We start from the raw sequence: 18678 nt of genomic DNA, 5'->3' as shown, positions 1-18678 counted from the left end.
GATTCAGTTGTGTCCAGCTCTGTGTGACCCCATAGATGGCAGCCCACCAGGCTCCCCCATCCCTGGGATTCTCCAGGCAATAACACTGGAGTGGGTTGCCATTTCCTTCTCCAATGCATCAAAGTGAAAAGTGAAAGTGAAGTCGCTCAGTCGTGTCCGACTCAGTGACGCCATGGACTGTAGCCCACCAGGCTCCTCCATCCATGGGATTTTCCAGGCAAGAGTACTGGAGTGGAGTGCCATTGCCTTCTCCATCTAAAGATGCAAATACATGTATACTGACCACATCCCAGAAACAGGACCACATGTTTAGAAAAGCACACAGAGGGCAAGGGAGCACACATATACTGGCAGATTGGGGTTTGGGGAGGTGGAGTCTACCAAATTTCATCCATCTCAAGTCTCTTCATAGTCCACAGTTGGGGACCTTTCCCTTATCTGCTTTCCCACTACATTTGGCTGTCTGCTCTGAGACAATCATTTCACAATCTATTGTAGAGATCAGGGTGGTACCCTGGAGCCTATGTTTTTACCAATCCCCAACCATCCAGGTCATTTCAGTGCTTTGAGCCATAGGAAGCCGTAAACAGTGGTGACATGATTAAGTTTGTAGCTTCAAAGGTCACGCTGACAACAGCATGATGACTCAATTGGATGGACTGTTCTGGAACCCCATGGAATGTGCTGGGGAAGCAATGATGAGGGTCTGAACTAGGAGAGTGGCTGTGAAGAGGGGGAGAGGTGGCGAGAGGGAATGATTTATTAGAGAGTATTTAGGAGGTAGAACTGTTGAATATGCAGAGCAAGGGAGAGGAGGGAATTAAAGGTTTATCGTGGGAGATTGGAAACTCAGCAGCTTCAAACAGTAAGCATTTACTATCTCACAGTTTCTGTGGATCAAGAGCATCTTCGCTGGGTGCTTCTGTCTCAGTATCTCCCATGAGACTGTGGTCAGCGTGTCAACCAGGATTTGACTAGGGGCTGGGGGATCCATTTCTACAATGGCTCGCTCATATGACTGTTGTCTAGAGGCCTCAGTTCCTCACCACATTGGCCTCTCCACAGGGCTGCCTGGATGTCTTCAAGACTTACTTGGTTATCAATGATTCAGAAGAGAGGAGGGAAGAAGTAAGAAGTTCCTTAGCTACAGAAGTCACACTCCACCACTTCCACAGTACCCTATTGTGACACTGGTCAGCTCTATTCTGTATGGAAGGGGACCGCATAAAAACACCAGGAGGTAGGGATCATTGGTGGTCATCTTGGAGGCTAGCTACTGTTATGCCCAGATTGGCCAGAGTTATCATCTCTCTGATTGGCCAGAGTTACCATCTCTCTGATTGGCCAGAGTTAGCATCCCTGGAAGCCGGGGAAGCATGACTCAGGAATTATTTTTGGCTTAGTGCACCTCTCTGAGCCTGTCATGGCTCTGGTGAGGTAACAGCTACAACAGTGGATAAAAAACCATCTAAGCATTAGGAGAAAAAAGGTAAATTCCTCTATAGTCTTTGAATCAAAATCTAGAAGCATAAGGGAAAAGATTGATCAATTTGACACATGATGCATATTTATAACTTTATTATGACAACAGATACCATAAGTAAGTCCACGATGCAATAAACTGAGAAAATTATTGCGTTTCACAAAGGATTGAGAGAAAAAATGGAGAAGAAAAAAAACCTCATGGGGCTTCCCTACTTCTCCAGTGGTTGAGACCACCGAGTGGTCCGCCTTCCAAGGCAATGGACTCACGTTCAGTCCCTGGTCCAGGAAACTAACACCCTACATACCACGGAGCAACTAAGCCCTCGAGCTATACCTAGAGAGAAGCCTGTGTGCCGCAACTAAGACTGAAAGCCGCCAAAAAAAGTAAATATTAAGAAAGAAAAAACCTCCAATTGTGTAGTGGGCAAGAGATATGGAAAGACAGTTCACTGTGATCTGTAGGTTTAAGGTCACACATGCAGCAAGTGTTGGAATGTCTCCAGGCCTATCAGCACGTCCTCCGGGTGCCCTGCCTGGCCCTGTTCTGCCAGGAGCATAGTGTTCTACCCCAGGCCTGACAGTAAGTGTACACTACTACTACTAAGTCACTTCAGTCGTGTCCAACTCTGGGCGACCCCATAGATGGCAGCCCACTAGGCTCCCCCGTCCCTGGGATTCTCAAGGCAAGAACGCTGGAGTGGGTTGCCATTTCCTCCTCCAATGTATGAAAGTGAAAAGCGAAAGTGAAGTCGCTCAGTTGTGTCCAACCCTCAGCGACTCCATGGGCTGCAGCCTTCCAGGCTCCTCCGTCCACGGGATTTTCCAGGCAAGAGTACTAGAGTGGGGTGCCATTGCCTTCTCCAGTAATATCACAGTGACCTGAATATGCCTATATATTTTTTTTTAAAGTAAATTTTCTCAGGGCCAACCAGTTAGAGTCTTGTAGTAGAGAAATTTACCAAGGTAACCACGAACTGGACACAGGTAATTGGCCACAAACCCAACAATTGAATTAATTTCTAAAACTAGCATAGGATCAGGCCTATGATAGAAAAGCATTTGATTTATATGCTAAGGTCTAAGAAGTCAAGAAAACATAAATGATCATATGAATCAGGTCCAGCATCTTGGGGAAGCTGTCTGCCTCTGATGTCGTCGTCTTCTCATCCTGGTGTAGTGTAGTTTCTCCTGATAAAAAGTCCTTCCATCCAGGTTGAAGACAGTCCCTTAAATTATGTCTTTTTCTAATCCTGGTTGCAGGTCATGAGATATCTGATATTCATCCAAAGATAGATTACTGAGATGAGCTTCAGAAATAAACTTAGGGTGTTCTTTAAGAATTCAATTAAATTTTACATTAATATCACATAACAGCAAAGAACTGTCTAAGAGATGAGTCTTACTAGATGCAGACCTCCATTAACAAACTAGGATTTAACATTTTTTGAAATATCTTTTTCTCCCTAGAGTTACCCTCATTTTTATCAAATATAACAAAATTAAGGCTAGTTTGTTTGCAAAATAAGTCTGTTCTCACTAATTTTGGTCTGATGATTTATATAACCATAATTGATTGTAGACTTTTTATTTTGCTGAAACATTTAGAGAGTCTCAGGCTGAACTTTTAAAATAAAACAGGGCTGGGAAACTCACACCAAAGGCTTATCACAGATTTTGCCTAACAAATCTAGGTGAATTCTTCCCTTTTTAAGGTCTCAAAAATTTCTTGAGATTTTTGAACCCATGAGATAACCTTCCTAACTCATCTGATAAACTTACTGGAAACCTACGAATTTCCAATTTTTGGAGGAGTCAGATAGAAAATATAATTGTTTTGTTTATAACGTTTAATTTTACCAAAGTATTGCCATAATTAGTTTGAGAGGAAGATTTTCCTTACTCCCTGAAAACATAAGATTCAAACCTGTGATTTTTCAGATAGAAACCATGAAAGTTATAAGCATATTCGCTGGTTCATTCAGTCCTTTTGTTAACGTTTGTGAAGTCATCAGGTTTTCCATTAGAATACCAGGACATATTAGAATGTTAAGAACTCCATATAATTTCTAGGATATCTGTATTAGTAATTTTACCATATAGTATAACATGAGTGGATTTATTACTCATGTGATAGTCTTTTTCATGCAATTTAACCAACCAAATAAACACAGTTTAATATCTCTCTTTGGGATGTTCCAGGGGCCCTCTGAAGCACCCCAAAGTTAGCTAGAGGTCAAAAGAACTTCAAAAGAATTCGATTTAGGAAGTTTTATCAAAAAGATCAATCAAAAGGGTTTAGAACTTTGATCAGATTTAGTTGCTGGGTGTATCATTTAGCTTGTTGATATGTCACAATGGGAGTAAATACCAAGGCTCGAGGTCTAGTGAAAGTCAGCTCCGCCATCTTGGACCTAGTTGGCTCTAACCAGTTTTTTCTTATGGCTGTGTCATTCCTAACAAAATCAATTTATCTAACTAATTGTAATCCAATTTTAGAAAATCCGGATCATGTATAACTCTTTTGAATATTTTTCATACCTTTTTTTTTTTTTTTTTACTGAAAACACACTTCCTACTTTCCTACACTTTCCAGGAAGTGTACACAGTCATCCCCTATTAGAGTTGGCGCTGTTCTGCCAAGAGCATAGTGTTCTACCCCAGGCCTGACAAATCTAGGTGAATTGAAAATTGAGGATATGGAAATTGAGGTCAGGGAGATTAATGAACATCTTCAATAAGAATGGATCAGAATTCAGGGGTACACAGCCATTTGCTATTAGAGTTGGCGGTTCCCATGTGCCACGTGATCACAAAAGATGAGTCACTTTGTTTATGACAATGGTTGCTTACTTTAGAGGACACTTGACTCTCGGTTATGTTTCACTTGTCTGATCCTTCCCAGCTATCTTTATGATAATACATGACCTCATTTGATTTATCATGACAGACCTGATCCTGAAAGAAAAAAAAAAAGACTTCCCAAACATGTCATGCTGTTTGTTACCCATAGCTATCTACTTCAGTGAGCCTGAATTCACTTCTGTTGTTTGTTATTTATCAGGTTTTTCCATGGGAAAAGAAAGGAAGAGCCTATGCGTGGCTAGCCATGGAGAGATGACTTCAGCTTGGAGAATCAACCGGGGGCAGGAGAGTGTTCAGCCTGCCCGGAAATTGAGCCGTCATTGTGATTAAATGAGATTCACCTGTGAGTGACCAGCACCATCCAGTGCACCAAGAATCACCACATAAAAATGATTTCTCGGAATGCTTTTTGAGAAGAGTTTTTAAAAGGTTCATGTTTTCTCAAAAATGCATCAATTCCATTAAGGCGACAGTCTGGAAAAGGCAACACTGCGGGACAGAAATTGGATCAGTGGTTGCCAGATTTGAGGGTGAGAGGAAAGGATTGCCTACAGAAGACAGGAGGGAACTTTAGGGTGGTCATGAAAACGTTCTATATCTTGGTTGCAGTGGTGATTACATGGTTGTATATATTTGTCAGAACTCAGAAAACTGCACACCTCAGAAGGGTGAGTGTTACTCTATTAAAATTATCTTAATAAGTTTCACTTTAAAAATGTACAGATTCAAACTTCTAGATAACCTACATTTCCTTCTATAAACTTGACCGTTTTATTACATACCTTCTCTCATTTGACATGCTTATCAAGTTTTAAATTTCAGATTGGTTTGTAGCAGATTTCACCTAAATTATAGGAAGTTAGTATTTTCATATGTATTGATTCTTCTGCCCAGTCATTCCATTTTAGGCAGCCAATATTTATTGAGCCTAGTGCCAGAAAAAAAATCTTACCTCAATATGACTATGGGCCTTCCCTGGTGGTCTACTGGTTACGGATCTGCCTGCCAATGCAGGGAACACTGGTTTGATCCCTGGTCCAGGAAGACCCCACATGCCTCGGAGCAACTAAGGCCTTGTGCCACAGCTGCTGAGCCTGAGTGCTGCAAGTACTGAAGCGCATGCACCTAGAGCCGGTGTTCCACAAGAGAAGTCCCTGCAGTGAGAAGCCCACCCCCTGAAGAAGCATAGCCGGTGCTCGGGGGCAACTGGAGAAAGCCCGTGCAGCAACAAAGACCTAGCATTGTCAGTACCCACTAACACAGTCAATACCCCATGAAGTCATCATCATCATCGAACTCAGTTGCCTCTGACTCTTTTGCGACCCCATGGAATATAGCCCACCAGGCTCCTCTGTTCATGGGATTTTCCCAGCAATAATACTGGAGTAGGTTGCCATTTCCTCCTTCAAGGGGATCTTCCCTACCCAGGGACTGAGCCTGTATCTCCTGCATTAGCAGATGGATTCACCACTGAGTCACCTGGGAATCCCACCCTATGAAGTATACCCTATTATTACTCCCATTGTAAGGATATGGAAATTGAAGTCAGGGAGATTAATGAACACCTTCAATAAGAATGGATCAGAATTCAGGGGTACCCCAGATTCTGTAGTCAGTGTTCCTAACCTTGATGCTATTGTCTTGATAATACATTTTCTGTATGCACCCGAAGCTGACTCATGTATGGCAAAAACCACCACAATATTGTAAAGTAATTATCCTCCAATTAAAATTAATTAATTCAAGAAAAAACATGCTTCTGGTTCCCTGTGGGTAAGATTCTAAAAGTTCTGCTTTGCCTGTTTGTGGTTCCTGGTGGGGTAGGGGTGTGTGTTCTGAAATCATTTCTCATTAAAATTGAGACCCTAACTGTTAAAATTTATATTTTAATAACTAACCATAAGAGCATTCAAACTTTATTGTAAAAACAGTATAACAATATTAAATACAAATATATTGAAAAAATACCATTTATAATCCCACCAAACATTAACAAACATTTTCATTTATGTATATTTCTTCATAGATCTTCTCTATGTGCCTGACACATACCTACAAACAAAAGACATTCAAATTTGCTTTCTGGGGACTTGGTCCAGTCCATGCTCCCAATGCAGGAGGCCTAAGTTCCATCCCTGGTCAGGGAACTAGATCCCACATACTGCAATTAAGAGTTTGCGTGCTGCAGTTAAAGATCCTGCATGCCACATCCTGAACGCCACAACCAAGACCCAGCACAACCAAATAAATATTTTAAAAATTGCTTTCCTGACAACAGCATGTTAAAAGGACTCTTAAAAATTATTTTGTCAACAGGAGTTTTCATGTGGCTTATTAACATTTGTCATATAAGCCTTAAGGTTATAACATTCTAAATTCAAACACCAGAGAAGAAGGATGCTGAAGATCTCACAGTACTGCAATGAAAACACCCAGAATCCTCTTTGGAGTGAAATGAAAATAAGTAAATAAAAGAGAGGAATGCTTTTACATAAATCTATCCGGTGCTCATGGATGCAGGGCATGTAGTCAGTTCCTGCACATTTGGTCAGTTCCTAAGAGCTAAAGGAACAGTATTTGAACGTGACTCTGATCTGTGTTGACCACAGCCAAATAGTGTTCATATGCAGGTCTACTGTTCTTCCTGGATTCCATTTTCCATGAAGAGAAGAGTATGATTGTATTGTAGAAAAACACCTGGAGATTTATAATCCTGGCATCCTTCTGAACATCTCTTTATGTAATGAAATCTGTGAAGTATAAATATGTTGACCAGGAAATTCACTTCAATTTAAATGGACATGAAGAAGATTAAGAATAACTTAAAATATCATAATAGTTGATAGCTGAACCATTGGAGGGTGCCTTTTTCAACAAAGTTATGAATGCTGCATGTTATCTTCCTGCATTGCAGGTGGATTCTTTACCAGCTGAGCCACAAGGGAAGCCCCTTTAAATTATTAATAACCATTTTAGTTAGAAGCATCATTCAAACAGTAGATACAAAGCCTTTTACTTCCAACTAGTGATGCCACATACAAAACAGCCCATGCTGTGCTAGTTTCCCAGCGTCAGGTAGGCAATGCCATTACGGTTCAGAGGGTACAGGGCAGTTACAGAAAAGGATTCTCCAAGACTCCATGACAAACGGGATTTCACATCTATAATTTACCAGAATCAGTTTAGGTTGCTGGGTAAAACGAAGTGTTTAATAAACACTAGGCCTTCTTGGATTTAGAGTCTGAATTTAAAATTCTAATCTAAATACTATAAATAAGTAGCATTTTTACACACTTGTGATAGACTAACATCACAGTAAGCTTAGTTCATTCTGATTTTTAAAATTCATATGAAAGTTTACCACCAGACTAAGTTTAGACAAACTGTAAGATTCCATTTCAATATGCACCAAAACCAACAATAACAACCCCTCGCCACCCCACCCCTCCCAAAAAAAAAGCCCCAAATAACTCTTCCCTGTCTAACTGCATTCTGTTAAATGTTTTGGGGTTTACCAGTCAGGACCCTCTGATTTCACAGATGAGGGAAGGGAGACACAGGGAAGTCAGTGACCTGTCTGAGGTACTTGGAGAGAAAGGCAGAGCCCTGCCCACTGCAACTGGTATGGCCTTGTAGGAGGAGGCACTCCCCGAAGGAATACAGAAGTCAGTCCTATACTCCTGCCTTACAGGCTCACACTTTGGGGCTTGCACCCTTAACAAACACTCATTACAGAACAGAGAACTGCATCCTAAAAATCAACTGTCTAGCTAAAAAAAAAAAAAAAAAATGTATGAACGTGCATGTTGAAAAAAATGCAGCATGATCAGGGTTCTCATGCAACCCAGAACTCTCTTTCAACCCAAACTGCTTTTCAGTCATTGGACATCATGCATCTCTTATGTACCTTACTGTAAACCTTAGGCAAATCATGAATTTTATGCGCTAATTTGACTTGCCAAAAATATTTTCTCTTGTGGCATTTAAGAGCATACATTCTTAGAGTACATAAAAAAGAATTTGCCGGGCATTTTTTCTTCTATAAACATTGTTCTGTTCTTTTTTTCTAATAGGAAGAGTTGAAAGTTCCCATGATAAGTGTGTTGACATTATGAATTCTTGTCATACCAGTATCAGATAAAGCTGTGCTATTTTCCCAAAAGAGATGCCAGGTATATTTTCTCTTACAGGTATTTAACATATGATAGATTTATCAATATAATAGCAGTTAATTTTTGAGGTGAAGACCTATCCTTTCACTTGTACCTTTAATTTAGGAAAGTTGACTCTAACACTGACCATACCCTATATACCCTCTATTATTAAATATTTGTAATTTTTTAATCACTTGTATCATAGTATAAGATCATACCAAATGTTTTAAGAAAATTAATGACTTTGATATCCAACCTCTAAATTGAATCAGGCTTCTACCAGAAAACAACCTCTTGAATTATACAGAGAAATGAGATCAGGGAGATATTGTTATAGGGCAGCCTACTGCTCAAGCAGAAGGTGATTTCGCTCGCATCACAGAGCAAAAAGTTCTATTAAGCAATGTTATAACCCCAAATAATGCCAAATATTATGAATATTTAACAAAGAGGTGTTTAGGTTAACAGAGCCACGGGATAAATACCTTCATTCTAATTCAGCTTTTTTGGTGTGTGTACAGTACTTTATCACTGATTTCAGTGAGCAGTGGATTCTCAGAACCAGGTACACATCTGATTGCACGTGTAAGTAAATACTCAAGGATCTGTCAAGTGGATGGAAAGAGTGAAAATAAAGACATTCGCTTGTTCCAATTGCCCTCTATGGATTACACAACTTCTACACTTGATCTTAGCCAAAAGGCTGAGAAGTGATGACTACACAGCTTCTAATGGGTTGTTTCTATAACAGATTCTGATGAATCATGAACCAAAACACCTTAAAAGAACAAAGAGTCACAATTTTATAGATCAAAGAATATATTTAGCGCTTGGTTTTTAGGGATATTTTCCAACAGTGGGTCACAATATGCCCCAGCCTGAGAGACGTGAGGTGACAAGAGTCCACGCTATATCCCAGGTGGATGAGAAAGAGGGGAGGTAGAAAACTTCCTACGTCATTTCTGAAGGTATCCTGGGAAGGCAGGTGTAAAAAGAAATTGACATGGCCCAATTCAGATTCACCCAGACTGGATGAAGCAGGAGGAGTTCCTTTTATTAGTTATTGTTGCAGAACTCTTAATCAGCTTAAGATTTTGTGGATCTTTTAAAACCATCTTTACAGAAACACACAAACAGGTCCTGTGGTTTAACTATCTGTGTGTTGAGGAGTGGGACTGGGTGAGCGAGGCTGGGAGGGTGGTCTGTAGGACTGAGCTCTTGGGACTGATATTTACTTTTGACCCTTGGCCCTTCAAACTGCCCTGTGAAACACTACCCATTCCCTCCTCCCGGTCCCCTTTCTCCCTTCTGGGGTAAAAAAGAGAGAGAAAAAAAATTCTTTTCACTTTTCAGCCAAATCAGTCTCTGGGTTTTATTCCAATTTATCTATAGAGTTAAATGCATCTGTTTTCTCAGCCTTTCTTCCCCAGCAACGCTCTCTCTGAACCACAGGTGGGGAGTTGGTGGCACCACTCAGGCAAATTCCAGCCTGGGACCTAGGGTGTTTTCCACATTTCCTTATTTATTGCCACAAAAAGGCTAGGGCCACTTAACTTCTGTCATCTACACCTGTGGTTCCAATAGTTTATGCTATGATCTCCTGCCTTAAGAAGACAGATTTTCAAAATAAATGAGATGTTTGTTTAGCAATCTAAGTATTTAAGTAAAGACATCATGTAATGATTCATTGGCAACTGTATGAACTCGTGGCCAAATGTCTTTTACAAAAAATCAGCTTTGATAGTACACAATGTGGTCATATGATTTTTTTAAACAGAAGATTTTTTTTTTTAAAAAAAGCTCCTAAATTTTGAAGTTAAAGCTGTTATGTTCTAACCTAGTCTCAGGGCTGATTGGCTCAAAACCTCTGAGCCCAGTGATGTCACTTGACCCTCTCAGGGGGTGTCCAGGTCAGGGAGTTGTGCAGCTCCCTCCAAAGCCAGCTCTCCTACTGGCTAGCAAGCAAATTCCAAGGGATAGTTAGGATTAAGGGCTCCAAAGAGGATTCCCCAGCCCTCCCCCAAAGGAGGATCAGAAACTCTGGTCTAGTTCTGGAACAAAAATAAGCCCCAGTCAAGGAGAAAGTGCTTGTATGGATAGACTGCGTCCCTTCCCAAAGCTTGTGTCCCACCCAGGGAGTCATTTTCAGTAGGCAAGTAGGTGCAGAAGTGTGTAATCCTGCCCTATAAGAACACACATTCTCCTAAGCTTAGGCCCCAAAGGATGAAGGTAATAAAAACTGCTCACATCTTATTACCACTTGCTTTCTTGTTCCAGGAAACAAAAGCAACACACACAAACACAAAACAGCGCCCTCACCTCACACTTCATTTCACCCCATCCTCTTTCCAAACTGTCTCTCTCTGAGAATGGGAATCACCCGCAGGGGTGGGGGCACCAAGCTCAGCCTCAGCGTAAACACGTCCCAGCAGCACAGGCGGTAACGTATTAACTGGGAAGAATCTCAGGTCACTGAGAACGGTTTTCTATTAATAGGGGATAAAGCTCTTGCATACATTAGCGATAATGCCCTGGTGGCCCGCGCAAAATTAACTCCTCCCGGGCCAGCAAGAGGTAAGCCACGTTCTGCCCAGGCAGATGTGTGCTTGAAACACGCGTACAAACATACACGTTACACACACTGTGCTTTAGAACCGTTCCCCTTAAACATGCCAGACCCCATTCCCATCCCTAGTCCAGGGGGTTGCAGACGTTTTCCAGAGGTGTCTCCGGAGAGGGGTTGGTGGAGGCGGGGGCCCGTCGGGCACGGGTCAGCTCAGCTTTGCCACGCACACCGCCAAGGCCACAGCCGCCAGCAGCACTGCGCTGAAGATGGTGGCGGCCTTGGCCTTGCTCAGGTCGCAGGGCCCAGTGCGCTGTTCTACCGACACGCCGCCCACCGAGGAGACGCCGGCACTGGCGCTGGACAGGAGCTCGGCACCTGCCGCCTGCCGGGCCTGCACCGTCCAGCGGGGCACGTTGACCTTCATCTCCATATCCTGGATCATTTCGCCCACCTGAAGGATCTCCCGCTCCAGCTGGTGCAGGTCTTCCACGTCGAAGTCGCGATGCGCCTCGTGCCGCAGGCTGCGGGCGCTCAGGGCGCGCGCCGCTACGCCAGTCGCGCCGCCTTCCACCCCTGTGCGCACCAGCGGCCGGCGCGGCGCCTGCAGCGGAAACTCAGTGCTCAGGGCCAGTGCACGCCGCATGTCGGCTTCCAACAGGTCCAGGCAGCCGGAGAAGGCCACCCAGAGGCGCTCGAATTCGGCGCGCTCCTCGGCGCCCAGGCTCCGGTCGCGCAACGGGGCTGTCAGCCGGACGCGGATGGCCACCGCCAGCTCCTGCGCCTTCTGGCGCGTCTTCTGCAGCTCCTCTCGCAGGTTCTGGGAGTCTGCGGAGCCTCCGATGGTCAGCACCAGGTGGTGGTAGCATGCGGTCGCCTTATTAAGCGCGTCCAGTAGCGCTTTGCACTCCTCCTTCGCCATGGCGCTGCTCTCCCGCGCAGCCCGGCCGCCTGCGCCCCTCTCACCTTCACCCACTCAGCGCAGCAGGATGCAGCCAGCCTCGACGGCGTTCCTCGGCCGGACGGCCCGAGCACTCCTCATGGCCCGAGAGGAGCTTGGCGCTGCCGCTGCTCAGGGTCCACGACAGGCGCTTCCGCTGACCGGGTTTGCCATTCCCTCATCCATCCACCCCAGGTGCGCTCCTAGTCACACGCCGAATCTCTGCGCAGCCCTCGCCTCCACGGTAGCACCTGCGAAGCCCGTGTTGAGGTCCCCATCCTCCTCCCTTGCCGTCGCCAGGGCTAGCGGGCCGCTGAGCCGCTCGCTCCGGGCGCCTTAAGGGCAGCGGTGTCGGGTTTCTTAGGATCCGCCCACCCCCGCCCTTCCTCGCTGAGCGCTCCCATCCCATGGACCAGGGATAGGCGGGGCCCTGCGCGGGGAGGTCACGTGCAGGTCCCCCTCCCCCCCTCCTCTGCACCCCATTACAGTCTGGAATATTAACGCTCAGCAGACCCAACCCTCCTCTGTTTTTGAGAAGGGGAAACTGAGGCTCAGATTTAAAAGGGAGGAGGAGGATCAAGCTCACGCCACGTGCATGTAAGTGATGGGGCTACAATCCAGGGGCTCTGACTCTTAGACCCAGCCACCGACGGAAGTAGTATGCTTCGTAGGACTGGACACCCCTGTCCTCCAAACCGAGTAGTAAAGGGCAATCTGCGGGGCGGGAAGGCTGCCGTATCTCCCCATCCTAGTCCAGCCCGCTTTCCAGCAACAGAGCTTGGACCCCACCCCTTGTGTCAGATGTGTTTTTCGGCCCCGCCCCCTCCCGTTCCAGGCAGGCGCAGTCGATGGCTCTGGGCAGGTCCAGTCTGAAAAGGAAGTGTTGCTTGCCGCCTGAGCCCCACCCCTGGCTGGGCGGGCTCAATGATTGCTCTGCGCACGCGTCACTCTGAATAAAGACAGCTTCTCATTGGACTGACCAGAGTCCTGGGGGTGCGACTCCGCCCAACGGGGGTGGGCGGTGCAGCAGTTCTGCCGCGTTGGGGTGGTGGGCCCTGAGGTCTCTACCGAGGGGCCGGGAGGTATCGGCGCCACTCCAGGAAGGGCGGGGAGTGAAACTATGTAGCCTTTTAAGTAAGTGTCTTCCCTCCTGTCTCCTCCCGCCTCTCCCTTCCCTCGGGACGGCTGCGCCTCTGGGCTCAGAGGCCGGGCGGGGCCTCAGAGAGGAGAAGGGGGAGGGGCTCTTTCCTCGGCCGGCGCCCCAAGCTGGGCCGGCTGTCCCCGGGAGGCCCCCGAGGCCTGGGCCCATCGCGGAGTGGACAGCCGCGCCCGCGCTCTCCAGCTCCAGTCCGCAGCCTGGCTCGCTGTGCCCCTCGTGTGTGTTTGCGGGTCGAGGGGTGGGGTTGGCGAAGAGTGCGCGCTCTGACCCCCGCGGCATCTGTACAGGTTAGCAGTCTGGGATCCCAGGAACTCAGACTTGGGGGCAATAATAGTCAGGGCCGTCGCTCACGGGCTGGGTGGCTTCTGCGGTTTAAGGGAGGCCTGGCGGAGCGGGTGGAGGGGGGTGGGGCTGTGGATGGGAGGCTGTGGATAGGGGTGCGGATCCTCGAGCCGGGCTGTCGTGGTCCCCGTGGTGATGGAGGCGCTGGGGGGAGAGGAGGGAATCCCTGCTAGCCTGCCTCTCATGGGGCGGGGGTCTCCTCTTTCAGCTGGGTTAAGATTACCCCGGGAAAACTATGAAGCACCAAGGGGTGTTCTGGATTCTGAGTCTGTTCAGTTCTTTTCGTTGAAAATGGACTGCCCATTGGCGCGTGAGCAAGGCCATGCGGCTCTGGCCGCCCCTGGAGGTGCTGGGGACGTGGGCGCTTGCGATCGTGCAGGGTCTTGTTTGAGGATTTAGGACATTCAGGAAATGAGGCGCAGAAGAAACTGTAGGGGACTCCTAGTTTGCCTTGGGGCTGGAATTTTACAAGTTTTGTGGGTTTCCGGAAGAGAGACCCCTATTTCGATTAAGTAATTCACCCTTCCACCAGCTCTAGAGAGGAGCAGCAGATGTTAGCAGGATATTTACATTTCCAGGCCCCTTGCCAGGTTTGGCATTGAGGCAGCCGGCCCCGCCTGCAACCCCGTGCAGAGCGCTGGGTTCAGGGATCTCTCGCGCAGAAGTCTGCCCTTTAATTGGTTGTTTCAGTGGTGATACTGTGGCCCTTGGCCGTCTCAGCCACCTATGGGCCAAATGGGGCCTTGACAGAGAAAGAGTAGTTTCTAGGATAAAATGGGTAGAAGGGAGGAGAACCCATCTCTTCTGGGAGCTTTGTGGACAGCAGGAGATGAAGCTGCAGAGGTGGGCAGGAGGCCAGGAATAAGAGGGCCTCCATGCCAAGCAGAGAAGTTGAGAGTGCATCTGATAGGGAGTGGAGTAGTCCCACCCAGGTCTCAGTGTTGGAAAGATCCAACACTCGATCTTTCAGGTGGACAGGTTTGTGGTAGATCAAAGGTCAAGGCCTGAAGGCCTGCGGGGGAAATGCAAGATGGGAGCAGAAACAGATAGGTCTCACAAGTCCTGCTGGTGGAAAAGCATACGGGGCCCTGAAGCTGAGTGGACATCCGTGGTGAGTTCTTCTCACCTGGTCTTGTCATCTGCGATAATCCCTCCCGGCAGCACTGCTGGGAGGGCAACAGTAGTGTTTGCCTAGGGCCTGGGCTCCAGGTTCCTCATTGTGCGTCCTGTGCCTCTTGGACTGTGTTGCTCTCATGAGGGCAGGTGCTGGGGTTTTGTTCTACACATGTTGGCCTGTTAGTGTCTTTTCTTTTTCCAATGTGGACCTGATCGTGGCCAGGCAGCAGTAAGCAGTGGCATGAAATGAAATCTTGATTTCCTAGCCAGGAATCAAACCTGGGTAGCCTGGATGAAAACCAGGAATCCTAGCCACCAGAACAGCAAGCACTAGATGTTGGAAGCCATTGTCCCCTGGACCTCTGCCCCCAGTGAAAAATTCATTTCTCGAGGAGCCAAAAATGTAAATGGAGGTACAAAGTTTACTACTAGAGACAAAGCATAACAACAAGTGGGAGAAAGCATAGAGAAACTGTTTAGTTAAGACAGAAGCGAGACAGAGATGCACACCCAGAGAGGAAGGGTGTGCACATCCCCCCTCATGAGGAAGGGCACAGAACAGAGGCAATTGTCATTTATATAGGATGGTTCTTCCGATTTTAGATTTTAGTATCTGTAGTATCTGTGTTGCTGAAGCGAGCACAGGACAGTTCTTCAGGGTCTTTGTTTACCTTTAGCCAATTATCTGGTTTCTTTTTCCACACCTGACCTGCCCTAGGACCCTCCCCAGCATGTGTGCAGAACTTTTTTCCAGGATGGATTCTGGCCCAGAGGTCTGTGGGATGCCCTTAACATCACATGTTTTGGGGTGGTGCCCCCTCTTTTTTGACCCCCAAGGAGCCTTTCTGCACATGTGAAATGTCTCCCTTGGCCCAAGGATGGGAAATACCTGATCTTTTAACAGGATTTAGTCTCACTCTACCCCTGCCATAAACATGCCCAATGTCTGGTTATTCACCCGATTCCTGTTGCTGGTTTTTATGTTGAGGTGTAGATCTCGCAATATAGATAGGAGTCTGGTCACAAATATGTCGTCCTGGAGCCCGTTTGTCTCTTGCTTCAGGAAATATAAACAGAGGGCTGGTGATGAATGTCAGGCGTGGAGCTCATCTTCTTCCCACCCTAGGAGGTGTGAATAGGAGGCCAGTTGTAAATACTTAGCCTGGAGCCCATCTGTCTTCTCCTCAAACAGTTTTTAAAGTCTTTATTGAATTTGTTACAATATTGCTTCTGTTTTGTGTTTTTTATTCTTTTTGGCCCTGAGGCATGTGGTATCTTAGCTCCTCAGCCAGGGATCAGACCTGCACCCCCTGCATTGGAAGGCAATGTCTTAGCCACTGGATCACCAGGGATACCACTGTTAGTGTTTGAGTCAGGGCTCTCCTTCTGTTTATGAAGGGTCAGGGTTAGGCTGGTGTCCGGTAACTTCCTCCTTCTCTAGAGGAGCAGGGGAATGTGACCATGTGATGCTAGATACCAGATCTAGAAAGGGTTTAGACCCAAAGAGTCAGACATGGTTTGCCCCGAGGCTGCTTCCACGTCCGAGAGTGCTGAGAAGTGGTCCGTGGTGCTCCTGCCCTCCTGCCCGAGGGAGTTTGGTCCTGGTGGCTCCCCTGCATTTCCAGGGACAGGGGGTGGAGTGGCTTTCTGAGGGGTAGTTGTGTTCCTCCAAACTTCCCTGGTTCCAGCCCTCTTCCAGCCCTGAGGCCTTCTCCCCTACTGTGAGGCTCCATATTCCAGCCAGCTCTGTGCTTAGCCTGCTCTGAGCACAATTGGTTTTGGCTTTTTGCCAGCACTTGCAGGACCAGCCCCTCATCCTCCCCTGCATGTGGGTGGTGGATTTCCAGTTCCTGGGAGAGATAATCCCTCCCTGGGAGCTTCATCTTCCTCTAACACCTCGCTGTCATTTTGTTCAAGTGGACCAGCAGTTACTGCATGTCTGCAGGGAGCCAGGCAGCCAGGCTTCAAAGTGCTTTGAGAAGCATATGGACAGGAGCGTAGACATTACAGAAGGACACAGGCGGCTGTAATACCGCACGTTACATCATCAAATTGCTTCCATTTGGTGTTAAGCAGAGATGCATAGGAAGTTTTCCCTCTCTGCCTTTTCCTTCTGAGTCACACATTAAGCCTGCTGGAGAATATTGCTCATCAGTTGGAAGATACGCCTGGTCAGGGTCTATGGTCGGGCCTTGGCGGGGCAGGAGCAGCCGCAGCAGTGAGATTTCAGCAGGGAGTGCATCTCTGGGAGGTGCGGACTTTCCTGGGCTGGCTTCTGCCGAGCCAGGCTGCACACTATCATCAGATGGTCCCCGACAACACAGACTCATCCGGGCCGGCAGGACGGTTGAAGACCACAAAACCACGGGTGTGCACACCACCTCCTAAAATGCCCAGCACTGGTCTGAGGCCTCGCTTGACTCTCCTTTCCAAAATAACCTGAAATAATTCATGTGCAAAGGGTATTTGGTACCTCTGACTAACTTCACTGGATTTTCTGTAAATCTTTTCATCATTTGCACTTAAGAAAGGGTAGAATTTTGTGTGTGTGTTTTTTTAAGGAGTTTTATATGAGGTTTCAAACCTCTTTCCCTCACATGTGATTTTAAAATATAAAACCAATTCTTACAAGTAAACTTGTCAGATTATTTTAAAGCACATACCCCTGTATAAGAATTAAGCTCTGGCACTAAGCATTATTACATAGTAGTATTTTTATTTATTTATTTGGCTGTGCCAAGTCTGAGTTGTGGCATACGGGATCTTCTGTCTTTGTTGTGGCATGCAGGAGTTTTTAGTTGTGTTGTGTGGGAGCTATTAATAGTTCCCTGACCAGGGATCTAACCTGGGCCCCCTGCATTGAGAGTGCAGAGCCTTAGCCACCAGACCGCCAGGGAAGTCTCTGATTATTACGTATTTTTAACACTGGGACAGAAAGGTCAAGGACAGAGCTGGACAGAGCTCTCTGTGTCCCTGCTGCTGGACAGGATTCAGTCATTGGCAACCAGGAGACTGATGTCCAAGAGCAGGCATATGACTTGGACTGAAAAACAGCTAGCTCCATCGCGTTCACCAGCAGTGGGTGCTGAGAGTCTTTTGTGTTTTCAGTCCATCCATTTGAACCCAGAATTTTGGTGTGACATTCAGGGCCCTTCCCTTCCCTTGCTGCCCCTCTCTGACCTGCCCTGTCTGGATTCTTATTATTTCTCAGAGCTCATTTTCACAGCTAGTCAAGCAGAGTTTATCCCTGAGTTTATTCCTGTGCTCCCCAGGAACGTGTTCCTGCCTCCTGATGGCTTTGGCCCCTCCGTAGTCCCTGCCAAGGATGCCTCCCACACACCCCAGCCCAGCCCCATCCCCGGTACTCCTTTCTCCTTACCTTTCCTGGCACTGTCCTGTCTCTAAGTCTTCTTGCTTCCCAGTGAGGTGGTTCGTCCTCTGTCAGAGCCCACACTTGTCAGGTCTGTCTCCTAGGCGCGGCTGTTGGTGCTCTGCCAGCATCCTGTCTGGATGTTGGGATGTCAGTGTCCCTTCTCAGTTTTAGTCTGACCTTGTCTCATCCTGTTTCTCATGGGGTTTATATCTAAGGCACCTTTACTTTTGTGCTCCGCCGTGTAGAACCAGCTGTGTCCGGAACCAGCACAGAACTTTGTTTTCTTGTGACTGTGCCCCAGCCAAATTATATTATCCAGTTGTCCTGGTATAGACTCATAAAAGGATTATTGGGGCTCCAGTAATGGTTGCCTTCAATGATTCAAATACCTAAATGGTTGCAGAGCTGGGGCCTGCGAAGGGATTATATGTAGCCATTTTCATGCTAGGCTCTTCTCCCTAAGAGGATTTGCAGGGAGCTCAGGGGACTTCTTCAGGCAGTCCTCAGGAGGGCCTGCAGCCAAGACAGCCCAGGCTGGACCAGACCGAGGGGACCTGATGCGGAGCCTGTTTGGCTGTCTGTCACGGGGACTTCTATAAGGGAAATGCATTGTGGAGTCTGTGCCTCCGTGGCTTGTGTGCTATAACCCCTAGGCATAACTATTTTTGCATGATGAATGCAGTG

General features: G+C 46.9%; 2 protein-coding genes and 1 non-coding gene across 6 annotated transcripts in view; 1 reads left to right on the top strand and 2 right to left on the bottom strand.

The window, feature by feature from the left end:
• Positions 1 to 9023: 9023 nt before the first annotated feature.
• On the bottom strand, positions 9024 to 9216 carry LOC138419864 (U2 spliceosomal RNA). Its single transcript, XR_011249118.1, has one exon. It is a non-coding gene; the product is annotated as a U2 spliceosomal RNA (small nuclear RNA).
• Positions 9217 to 9302: 86 nt separating this feature from the next.
• On the bottom strand, positions 9303 to 12973 carry RGS9BP (regulator of G protein signaling 9 binding protein). The gene has a single exon (XM_069550304.1). It carries the CDS (start codon positions 11984 to 11986, stop codon positions 11273 to 11275), a length of 714 nt encoding a protein of 237 aa, XP_069406405.1. The 5' UTR covers positions 11987 to 12973; the 3' UTR covers positions 9303 to 11272.
• Positions 12951 to 18678, top strand: part of ANKRD27 (ankyrin repeat domain 27) — a 59877-nt gene continuing 54149 nt past the window's right edge. Inside the window, exon 1 of one of the 4 annotated variants that reach the window (XM_069550300.1) lies at positions 12951 to 13138. The gene's annotated coding sequence lies outside the window, so the exon portion shown is untranslated. Of the gene's footprint in view, positions 13451 to 18678 lie in introns of all 4 variants that reach the window. The other 3 variants (XM_069550302.1, XM_069550301.1, XM_069550303.1) reach the window with 3 other exon arrangements.

The sequence above is a fragment of the Ovis canadensis genome, chromosome 14, assembly GCF_042477335.2.
Source record: "Ovis canadensis isolate MfBH-ARS-UI-01 breed Bighorn chromosome 14, ARS-UI_OviCan_v2, whole genome shotgun sequence".
Taxonomy (NCBI): Eukaryota; Metazoa; Chordata; class Mammalia; order Artiodactyla; family Bovidae; genus Ovis; species Ovis canadensis.
The sequence above is the reverse complement of the archived record's forward strand: the minus strand, read 5'-3'. Positions and strand labels throughout refer to the sequence as shown.

Coding starts and splice junctions, on each gene's coding strand:
- RGS9BP (XM_069550304.1), bottom strand. CDS start 11,986: ATGGCGAAGGAGGAGTGCAAAGCGCTACTGGACGCGCTTAATAAGGCG.